The 12,201-nt window shown below is 34.1% G+C and overlaps 1 protein-coding gene across 1 annotated transcript; it reads left to right on the forward strand.

The window, feature by feature from the left end:
* Positions 1-391: 391 nt before the first annotated feature.
* LOC113852070 (serine/arginine-rich splicing factor RS2Z32-like) lies at positions 392-1,585 on the forward strand. Its single transcript, XM_027482327.1, has 3 exons — positions 392-478; positions 1,076-1,243; positions 1,292-1,585. Exons 1-3 carry the CDS (start codon positions 392-394, stop codon positions 1,583-1,585), a joined length of 549 nt encoding a protein of 182 aa, XP_027338128.1.
* The last annotated feature ends 10,616 nt before the right edge of the window (positions 1,586-12,201 follow it).

Consider the following 12,201-nt stretch of genomic DNA (forward strand, 5'->3'; position numbering starts at 1 on the left):
ATGTGAGTTTTTTACTATGAATCATATATCATAATTTCTAATCATCAGGTTGTGAGGAAATGAACTTGATCACCTCGATTCTCATACACGACAGATGTAAAAAATTTTGGTATATGATACTTAGGTGAGCTATAGGTGAGTCATGCTGCGTGAATAATAGGCTATTAAGCTAAGTTGTAAATTATTGCTGAGATAAGTGTGTATGCTATGCTATGTTAATGCTGAGAATGCTAATATGATGTTATGCTACACGCTAAATTGATTAAATTGTTATGATATACCTAGTATAAATATATCACTATAAGTTGAATCTATGAATATAGCTATGTGACGGTATTGCTAAATGTGTTGAATGTTAGTAATCTAAGCTGGTTTTATTCTGTATATTAAGATGGCTAGACATAGAAGATCTACTGCAAAGCTTCCTCCTACGGATGTGAACCAGATGGCTCACGCCATGGAGGCCATGACAGCCACTGTGAGGCAAAGTCTAAATATGATTCAGTAACAGCAGGCTGCAAACCAAGCTGCTGCTACAGCATAGGCAGTAGCAACTACTACCTCAGCTGCACCTTTTTTCTGAATACCAAAGGTTGTCAAATTTCAGGAAGAACGATCCTCCTCAATTCATAATGGTGGATGGACCAGATGCTGCTAAACTCTAGATTAAGGAGATTGAGAAGATCTTCCTGACCATAGGTTGCGCCGAGGAGAGGAAGGTGTTATATGTTGTGTATATGCTGATAGGTGACGCAAATATGTGGTGGTACAGAGCTCGTGCTATGCTGGAGGCCTGAGGTGAAGTCATCACTTAGGCTGCATTTAGGAGTAGCTTTCTGAGGAAGTTCCTCCTTTCTTATGTTCGTGCTGCCAAGGAGCTGGAGTTTCTAAGCTTGGTGCAAGGGAGCTTATCAGTCTATGAGTATGCAATACAGTTTGAGTGGCTCTACATATTTTATTCTCACCCAACCTTAGAGGAGTGGAGATGTCATAGATTTTTAGACGGCTGAAAACTGACATAAAGAGGATTTTGATCTCGATAAGGATCACAGAGTTTGCTGACTTGGTGGATTAGGCCACCATTATAAAGAGTCTTAATGTAGAGGATGCTGGTGGAGTTGGGAAGGCTCCATCTAGTAGAGCCGCTAGCAGCTATGGTAATGGAGGTAAGGGTGCCAAGAAGAGCCCTTACAATCGGCCGCCACGCCAGCAACAGTTTCAACCATCTCAATCGAGGGGATCGGCAGAATAAGCCCCAGTGCTAGTAGGGACTGCTACTTCTGCATTTCAGCCTAGAGGAGCGGGTTCTTCAGCTCCTAGAGCCTCAATGCCCAAGACTGTCAGATGTTTCAGGTGTGGTGGGCCACACTACCCAAACCAGTGCCTACAGACTGATGTCAGAGTTTGCTTCTCGTGCCAGCAGTCAAGGCACCTTGCTAGGGACTATCCTACACCTAGTGGGACAATTTCGTCTTCTGCTAGCGCCTTACACGCTGTGAGGCCTAGAGCGGTCAGAGCTCTGATGACAACCAGATCGAGAGCAGAGGGATATGTATTCACGACTTCTGCATTAGAGCTAGCCTAGGCGACGGATCTCGTTCAGGGAATAGCGGTAGTGGCAAGTACTTCTCTTTCTATGTTGTTTGATTTTGGAGCCATGCACTCTTTTATGTGGATATTTGTGTGAGAAACTTAAGATTGTCGGTGAGTGATCTAGGATGTGAATTGGTAGTATCGACACCTGCTTTGAGTTTGATCAAGACTTATACGGTTTGTGTTAGGTGTCCCATAGTAATTGAGGGACGAAGGTACAAAGTAAATCTTATTTGTATCCCGATGTCAGGGTTAGTTATAATACTGGGTATGGATTGGCTAACTGCCAATCGTGTGTTGATTGATTGTGGCCAGAAGTGTTTAATCTTTCCTGAGCAGCAAGGCTGTGTTGAATTGATTTCTACTCACTAAGTAGAAATGTACTTGGGTGAGGGAGTATCTTGTTTTGTTTTGTTGGGTGTTATGAGTGCAGAAATTGAGCAAAGTCTTCAGTCCATACTAGTAGTACAAGAATTCCCTGAGATCTTCCTAGAGGATATTCCTAGAATACCTCCATGCAGAAAGGTGGAGTTTGCTATAGACTTGATTCTTGGAGCTGAGCTAGTGTCTGTAACACCTTACAGAATGGCAAGGAAAGAGTTAATGGATCTTAAGAAGTAGATTGAGGATCTAATGCTGAAACAGTAGATTAGGCCAAGAGTATCGCCTTGGGGAGCACCAGTTTTCTTGGTGAAAAAGAAGGACAAAAGTTCTAGATTATGTGTTGATTATCATAAGCTGAATAAGTTAACAATCAAGAATAAGTACCTGTTATCATGGATTAATGATTTGATGAACCAATTAAGAGGTGCTACAGTATTCTCTAAGATTGATTTGAAGTCTGAATACCGTTAGATCTGAGTAAAGGATGAAGATATCCCAAAGACAACATTTCGCACTAGATATGGTCATTACGAGTATATAGTGATGTCTTTTGGAGTCATTAATGCTCTGATAGTGTTTGTGGACTACATGAATAAGATCTTTAGACCTTTCCTGGATTGGTTTGTGGTAGTCTTTATTGATGATATCTTAATTTATTCTAGTTCGCCAAAGGAATATGCAGAACATTTGAGGACAATACTTAGTGTTTTGAGGGAGAAACAATTATATACTAAATTGTCTAAGTGTGAGTTTTGGCTAAAGGAAGTAAAATTCCTTGGCCATGTTATTTCAGTTAAGAGAATTGCAGTTGATCCTTCCAAAGTTGAAGCAGTGTTGCAACGGAAAAGGCCAAAGACAGCCATAGAGATTCGTAGTTTTGTGGGCCTAGCAGGTTACTACCAGAGATTTATAGAGGGATTTGCGAAGATAGCTGCACCATTGACACGGTTAACTCGCCGTGATCAACCCTTTGTATGGACTATGGAATGTGAGCAAAGTTTTAATGAATTGAAGCAGCGACTAACTTCCTCGCCGGTGTTGATTCTCCCTGATACTAGTTGATCATTTGAGGTGTACTGTTATGCTTCCCATCAGGGATTGGATTTTGTGTCGATGCAAGATAAGAGAGTGATAGCTTATGTATCTCGCCAATTGCGAACTCATAAGTGAAATTACCCAACCTATGACCTTGAGCTAGTTGTCGTAGTTATTGCTTTGAAGGTGTGGCGGCACTATTTTTATGGAGCTCAGTTTGATGTGTATAGTGATCACAAAAGTCTGAATTATTTGTTTGATCAACGAGAGTTAAATATGAGGCAGAGGCATAGGATGGAATTCCTTAAGGATTATGATTTTCAGCTCCAATACCATCCAGGAAAAGCTAATATGGTGGCTGATGCATTAAGCAGGAATATTGTTCAGGCATTCTCCTTGAGAGTTAGTGAATTTCTTTTGGTAGAACAATTTTGAGACCTGAACTTACATGTGGACTTATTACCTGGAAAGATTAGTTGTGGCAAAATTGTGGTAACTAACGATTTCTTGCAGGAAATTAAAGACAACCAGCTATGGGATCTTATGTTATGTCAGACTGTATTTCTCTTAGGGACAGATAAAATAGAGGGTTTTAGTAGAGGTGTTAATGGTATTCTTAGATGTCAAGGTTGAATTTGTGTCCCTAGAGATGCTGAATTCAAGAGAGCAATTTTAGAAGAATGACATAAGGGTAGTCTCAACATTCATCCCGGTGTTACCAAGATGTATCAAGATTTAAAGCAAATGTTTTGGTGGCCAGGAATGAAGCACGAGATAACTGAGTTTGTTAAAGCTTGTTTGACTTGCCAAAAGGCAAAGGCGGAGCATTGAAGTCCTCTGGGAGAGTTGTAGATGATGGAAATTCTAGACAAATGGTCTATCTGAGCGTACTATTAAGACTTTAGAAGACTTGTTGCAGACTTGTATTGTCAAGCAGAGGGGTAATTGGGAGGATATGCTTCCTTTGATAGAATTCACTTATAATAATAGCTACCATTCGAGTATGGACATGGCATCATTTGAGGTTCTGTATGGCAGAAGGTGTAGAACCCCTATCTGTTAGTTCCAAGATGGAGTACATTTGATGTTTGGGCCTGAAATACTACAGAAAACTAAAGAGAAAGTTGAACTTATCAGAAAAAAGTTGAGAGCTACTCAGAGTCGTCAGAAGTGTTATACTAACCGACACAGGAGGCCCTTGGAGTTTGAAGTTAGAGATTATGTATTCTTGAGAGAGTCATGCACTATAAGGGTAGGGTGAGCCTTAAGGGCTAAGAAGTTAATGCCTAAGTTCATAGGACCGTATCAGATATTACATCGTAGAGGACCAGTAGCCTATGAATTAACTTTACCACCTCAGTTGTTAGGACTGATAATGTTTTTCATGTGTCACAGCTAAGGAAATATGTTTCTGATCTGTCTCATGTAGTCAAGCCTATTGTTGTGGAAATACAAGATAATTTGTCTGTAGAGGTCCCAACTGCTCATATTGAGGACACTAGAGTTAAGGAGAGGCACGTCTATTCGATTAGCAAAAGGTTGTTTAAGACCCAGTCACTGGTGATGCCACATGAGAGTTAGAGGAAAGAATGAGAGTTGTATCCACATCTTTTCTCTAAGGGATGAAATTTTTGAGAACAAAAATTTATTTTAAGAGGGAGAATTGTCAAGCCTATAATATATTATTGAGAAAATCTGTAATATTTTGTACTTACTAAATGTTAATTGAATGATTATTTGGTGTTGGAATAGATTTAGATGGAGTTTTTTTTATATATAAAAAAAAGTGAACAGTGTCAGTGAACAGTGCAAAACGCGTGAACGGTGTTAGCGAAGAGTAATTTCAGCATGAACAATAAGACAATATGAACAGTAACTCTGACATGAACAGTACCAAATTTTTTTTTTTATAAATAGGGGTCCTTACACGAAATTTTCACTTCTTCACACTTCTCAAAGGTTCCAAGGCCATATACCACCATTTTTCTCATACTAAACCCTCCTAAACTTATATTTTTCTCCAAATCTATGGTTTTGCATCTATTTTAAGGGATTTGAAGTAAGTTTTTCTAAGTTTGAAGATAGATTCATTATTCGTTTCTCTTCTTCTTCTCTTTCTCATAGAAATTCATGGTGTTCTTAGGAGAGACTCTGTTCTAAAGCCAAATCTTTGGTGAATCTAGCATTAAAACAAGTAATATTCGGTAGATTTGGTGTGAATCACCGTTCTAAGGTAAAGGAAACTTACTTTAGCCTATGAACTATGTTTTAAACAGTTGGATGTGCTATTAAAGAAAGGTTTGAGTTGGTTTTATTAGATCTCTTTGATAAAATCTGAGATATAAAAGATTTAATACTTGAAAGTTATTTTTATATGTTGTAACTGTTGATAACTGATTTAATAACACTGAGATTTGGCTGATTTATTATAAACTTGTCTTAGCTGAGCTGTTGAAATAATTTTAGGCGTGTTGCATCATACTGAGATATATATCTTACATTATTATAGAGCTGAGTTAAACGTTTATGTGGGTAGACGTGTAATGGTAAAGCATGCTAAGTTGTTCTGTGTTGTGCTGTTTGGATCCAGATACTAGAATGGGTCGCTCCCAGACTGGCTCGGTTCCTTCTAGATTACTTAGGCTGTGAAACCAATTAAAAATCGGTTTCATGTTGTGCATTAGATGGATTAGGAATGCATGGGGCTGTTACTGTGAGTAATATCTTGCTATATATATATATATATATATATATATATATGATTTTATTTTATTTTTGTAAGTTCAACTGATAAATTTATTCCACACTTGGTCTTATAATGTAATTCGTGAATGATAATTGAGATTTTTGAGTTATTCATTGAGAGAATTTATTATTAAGTCCCTTTTGTTCACATTTCAGGAAAGAAAATGATCAAGAAGTGAAAGCTTTAAAGAATAATGGGAATTGAAGCAAAAATCAGAACCAGAGATATACACGGGCAAGTACATGGCCGTGTATCTGAGAGTGTAACTCACTGGTTGCATCAATCAAGCACAAAATCAGAACCAGATATATACATAGGCAAGTACATGCCCGTGTATATGGGTGTGTATCTAGCTGGTCACATCAATTGAAGTACATCATCCAAACTAGAGATGTACACAGTCAAAGTACATGGCCATGTACATGAGTGTGTACTTCCCAGAAAAGTTGTGAAGAGTAATTTTTAGAGACCAGAGATGTACACGGCTAAAGTACATGGCTGTGTATATGGGGCGTGTACTTTTAATTTACGTCAGAATTAAACTTCTACGAAAAGATAAGTCATGGGACCACTGATATAAAAGAAAACTTGGTACAGAAACTGAGGGGACGATGTTTTTGGGAAAGAAAGAGTCAATGACAGCTGGAGAAGGGAATCAAGCTCTTTAATTTCTTTCTTTTGTAATTGTAGTTTCGACATGTTTAGGTTTTAGTTTTCCTTTGAGTATCTAGACGTAATGAATCCTAATTGACCAAACATTTTAGAATTCTTCTTAATGTTATTTCATGTTCTCTTCTCTTGGGTTTAATTAAGTAGTATTAATTGTCTCCTATCTTATTTTCGTGTTTGATTTTGAGTAAAACTCCTGCATGAATTTACCATTAGTCAATTTAAAGAACTTGAATGTATTTCTAGAGATAGAAAGACATGAGTTTTTTGTATTAGGAATAACCCTAATTATGAAATTCATAATGAACTTAATGTAACCTAGTAGAATTAATTAAGGAAGAGATTCTGATTAATCAACCGAAGGTTAGGAACTATTATCCTTGAGAAAGGTAGTGGTTTATTTCAGGAATTCCTGCAGTAACAAGGGACTGGAACTAAGTAGTTGAAGGAGAATTCCAGTTATTTGGACATTTAGGAGGATTTACAATCTAGATACTCACTTATTTCTCTTGAATACACTTAGTCATACTTTTCTAGGTTTTATTTTCATAGAAATCTGTTCCTTTTAATTTGTTATTTTCTTAGTTCAACAATTTTATCAACATAATCTCTTGCTCATATTTATTAACAATTGGGTAATTAAGGAAGTAATTCTTAGTAACAGTCTATGTGGATATGACACTTAGTACTCTATTTTTTGCAATATTACTCTAACAATGGATGCAATTGCCTAGTAATCGGTTTTTTACACACCATCACCCTTACATTTTTGTCTATGTTATTATGTGCGTGGGTACTGTGATGATCATATGGTGGTACATGAGCAGATGTAACAGGTGTTGCATCTACTTCACAGGCTGAGGGGCCAATGGAGAAATGTCAGAAGCTAGAGTCAAGTAATTTTGCATTAAATTCTTTTTTCCTTATATCTTGAGACCTCATATAAAGGGAGTGATGTAGTAAAAAAAATTTATGTATTTTGAGTATTATGAACTAAATGTAATATTATGTTGTTCTGTTGAATATTTGTCACAAGGAATTCTATTTATTTTAAATGAAAAGTGAATTTTATACTTATATTCTTTGTTATTTATTTATCTCAAATAAGTAAGCAGTATAGAAATAATGTTCTCGGTTCCTTCTAAAAAGGGATCATGACAACCACCACTGGAATGGAGTTTATGCTGCAAAGCTCCTTTTGTTTTGAGTTTTGTCACCTGAACTACCAGATCCAGGCCTCAAGCCTAGCGGTTTTGGTGAATGTTTTAAACAAATTGGTTGAAGAAGAAGGCATGATAGGTACTAGTTTGTGTCAAAGCCAGAGAATAATTTTCTTCTCTACATGTTTTTTTATCATTTTCATTTTTGTTCATAAACCAAAATTCTAATTTTGTGATAAATTTTAAAAAAATAATAAATTTTTAGTTACTTTTGATTTCTTTTTGACTTAATTATGTTTTTTATCCCTATAAATATAAGTCTTTTTGTAATTAGTCCCAACAAATATTTTTGTTCAGAAGTGGTTCTTTTCAAGTTAGTAATTTAGAAATTAGTCTTTGTTTTTAATCTCCTCTCTGTTAAGTATTGAGCTAGTTGACGGAAAATCAGCTCAGTACTCACACGTGGCAGCACATGACTATCTTGAAGTCCAGTCACAACCTACGTGGCCTTCTTCCTCCAATGCCCACACTTCTATTCCCGTCCGCACCACCTCCTCTCCCTCTCTAACCCACCTGGTTCCACTATAACCCCTACGCCTCTGCACTACCCACTCCATTACCTCATGCCTCTCCTCTTCCTCTTCACTACCCACTCTATCTAAACCCTTCCTCCACCCCCACACCTCATCCCCTACCTCTTTCTACTACCTACCCTATGTTCCTCCCTTCATCCACCTGTCCCACCCAAAACCAATGCCCACCTTCAATTCAATATAGACCAATCAATACCTCTATTTTTTTGGCTTTCATCATTTAGTCGTAACTCAAAGAAACAACAAAGGACACAACTAAACTTCAACCTTCAAATTTCAAATCATTGGCCATTCATGGCCCACGTCGTTTCAGTGTATTTGGACCTAATGAAGACACTAGTTTGAGAAGCATGTCAGAAAAAGAATTTATAGAGCTTCGTGATAAAAGAAAAAAAGCCCATCTGTTTCAGAGTGGTGGGTTTGCAAAAGAAAGGAGAGAATCGCTGATGCGCGCCAAGAGACTTTGTAGGGTTGGAATTGGTAGTGTTAATGGCGACAACAAAGTTTCTCTTGACAGTGACATGTGAATTGAGGAAGAGTAATCTGTTTTACAGAAATTTTAAATTTGAAATATTTCAAATCATTTCTATCTCAAATATATCATGTATAAACATTCATTTTTAATAGAAAATAAAGATGCAGATTTAGACTATTGAAAAAGATGAGCTTTATCTTAACTTGGTGCTTGAGTATGTTCTTGAGACTGTTCATCGGGTGATAAGGCACTACAACAAAATGAATCAAAGAATGCCCTTCTCCATAGAGGTCATTCCATTGGAGTAGCTCATTCATATTTGTTGACTCCGATGACACAATAGCACAAACCTACACAGAGAATGTTTCCAACACTCAAATCCAGAACCACCAAGTCATAAGGCAGCAAGCAATCTTACAGTTGTGCTATGCCATGGCTCACCCACTACTCCAAATAGAATTGAATATAAGGCAGTCATTAAGTTATTTATCAAAGTAAATAAAAGTTAGGTAAAATATATCAATACAAATCATATATTTTCATAATATATTTAGTTTTAGACATTCCTTCTTCTATGAGAAACAACATTCTCATGTCACAGTGTCTATTTTTTTATTCATTGAACAAACGTTACTTCATTTCTACAAAGTTTTTTACTAATTATTTTTAAAATAAATGTTCATTTTGGCACTGAACAGTGCATAATGTCTATTGCAATTCTCTGCATATTGCCTCTCATGAAATAGCTTAGTGGACAATTTTGTTTTTTCAAATTGGAATAATGGACTTGTCGTGTTGTGTTGCGTTTAGGCCTCTATGGGCCATTTGTTGTTTCGTTGGCCTTGGTAAGGAGGGAGTGGGCATAGGGGAGGGTTTGGAGGAATAGGTGAAAATGGAGGTTGCGGTTAGGGTAAGGAAGGTGGAGGCTTGGAGTGAAGGTGGGGGAGAGATTGGAGAAAGGGGTAAAAGTAGAGGTTAAGGTTGGGGTTAGGGTGAGGGTGAGGAAGGTGGAGGTTTGGAGTGGATTGGAGGTGGGGTGGAGGTTTGGAGTGGGGGTGAGAGAAGGGTGAGAGTGGAGGTTAGGGTTGGGGTGAGGAAAGTGGAGGTTTGAAGTGGGTTGGAGGTGGGGTTGTCATGCTACTAAGAGAGAGAAGTTTAGGGAGGAAGAAGAAGCTTTTTTTGCAAATATATAAAATATGTTTATGGACCTATTTAAAAAATATTTATTTTAATTAATAATAAATAATGTGGCATGTCACGTAAACTGTGACTAGGCTTTAAGGTGGCCACGTGGAGTGCTGAACTGACTTTCTGTTAGTCAGTTCAGTACTTAACAGAAATGAGATTAATGGCATGGACTAATTTTTAAATTACCAACTTTAGAAGGATCACTTTTTAACAAAAATATTTGTAGAGACTAATCACAAAAATGCATATATTTATAGAGACAAAAAACATAATTAAGCATTTCCTTTTTGTTCTATCTTTTTTTACAAACAAAAAATTTAATCTTATTCCCTTTTTATTATTCCTTTTTTTACAAACTAAAAATCTAATCTTATGATAAACGCTGAAATATCAAAGAATAATTATATATTTAGTTAATTTTTATTCTTTTTTATTCTTTCTTTTTCTATACACTAAAAATCTAATCTTATGATAAACCCTAAAAAAAATTAGTTACTTTCCATTTTACAAACAAATAATATAATATTGTGATAAACCATAAAAGATCAAAGAACAATACTTTTTTTTTATTTTTTATCTTTTTTTTGTTCTTATTTTATTAAAATTTGAAAATAAAATAAAATCTTACTTTGAATTAAAATTGTGTACGTTTATACTCTTATTACTATTATCATTGTCATGTGAGTTTGCTTTTAAATAATATTTTTTATCTTACAAAATAATAATAATAATAATAATATAAAAATTCTTAAAAATTAGAAAATATTCATTTTTCTTTAAAAAAAAGTTTTGAATACAAGCAACAGCCAAATGATATTGATAAAATGTTGAATCCACCTATAATGTCATTTAGATCTGGATTGTAATAATTTATTGAGTAGTTATGTATTAATTTGAACCCTATGCTGAGTGAGATTATACCTAACGATAAAAAATAATAAAAGTTTAAATTCATTTCTTTGCAAAATAATTTTGAATTTACACATTGGTCAAAATGATGGATTCACCTTTAATATAAATTAGAAAATATGCTAACTTGAATCTTATGCAAGAGTATATTTATTTTTAAAATAAGACAAGTGATTTTTTTTAATAACAATTTCCCCTCAACTTAAATTTAACTTTTCTAAAAAATAAAATATTTCCTCTCACCATTCAAACGATCATTTTTTTATTAAAAAATATTCTTTTCAAAATAAAAAATATTTTATAAATGAAAACTAACTTTTGTCACACAATATGCAAAATTTTAAGAATCAAGCATTTTGAAATATTAAAATTAATTTTTCTAAAAGTAAGCAAAATAAAATATATTTAAAATTTATTCAAATCTCATTTTAAAAAGAATTAAATAGATTTAATTTCTTCAATACATCTAGTAAGTCGTACAAGTAAAAACATAACTCATCAAATTTAAAATATGAAATTATTTCTTTAGATATTTTCTTTATCCAATTTTAAATTTTAAAAAAAAATTCTTTTAAAAAATTGTTACTTTTTCTTAATTTCATTAAAAAATTAAGTATCAAAATAACTTTTTAAAGTTATTCATTCTATCCAAAATAAAAAGAATACTATTTTTATAAATAAGTTATTCCTTTAATTAAAATTAAAAAATTATTTTTTTCTAAAATTATGTTTTTCTTATAAATATTGAAAGTAAAAGTTATTATAAAAGTTTTAAAATATTAAAATAATAATAATAATAATAAATTTAAAAAAAATATGAGGTAGTTTTTTAAGGAGTTAAATAAATATTTTTAATTTAAAATAATTTTATACAATTAATTAAAAGATAACAGTTTTATTCAATAGACTTTATAGGATGATAATATTTTTTTTGCACATATATGACTCATGAACTCAAATCTAGTTTCAAAATATATTTTTTATTAAATTTTTTTTAATATTTCTATAATGAATTTTGCTAGCAACTCTTTCTCGTCCGTTTTTCTTAAGTTGATTACAACTCTTTCCTACCTTTTCTTTTTCTCTATGCAATAGATGGTGATTCCATATTTCCATTAAAGATACTTTGAAAGTCAAGTATAATTTAATTAATTGTGTAATATTTTAAACTCTTTATTTTTATTTCATTTCTTTTTTTATATATTCATTTTATTGCACTTATTGTTTATTTTTGTAAATATTTATTATTATTCTTTTTTGCTATATTGTAAAAATTAAGGTAGACAACTCTTATATGCTCTTTGCTACTTGTTTGTTTTGTAGATGAATAGTTAGTAGGATAATGTTTGTATGCTTCGTCCACATACATCACTATCACTAACACTTACTTCACACATATTTGGACTCTATAGAGAAGTTTATGTGAGCATAGGATTAGAAGGTGTCTGC

The sequence above is a fragment of the Abrus precatorius genome, unplaced genomic scaffold, assembly GCF_003935025.1.
Source record: "Abrus precatorius isolate BTA unplaced genomic scaffold, Abrus_2018 Scaffold10, whole genome shotgun sequence".
Classification (NCBI taxonomy): domain Eukaryota; kingdom Viridiplantae; phylum Streptophyta; class Magnoliopsida; order Fabales; family Fabaceae; genus Abrus; species Abrus precatorius.

What these genes read in the sequence shown, in the direction of transcription:
- LOC113852070 (XM_027482327.1), top strand. Translation starts at nt 392, where the DNA reads ATGGCTAGACATAGAAGATCTACTGCAAAGCTTCCTCCTACGGATGTG. An exon ending in TGGAGGCCATGACAGCCACT is followed by an intron (nt 479 to 1,075) that starts GTGAGGCAAAGT and finishes TTGGTGGATTAG; the next exon opens with GCCACCATTATAAAGAGTCT. An exon ending in CATCTCAATCGAGGGGATCG is followed by an intron (nt 1,244 to 1,291) that starts GCAGAATAAGCC and finishes TCTGCATTTCAG; the next exon opens with CCTAGAGGAGCGGGTTCTTC.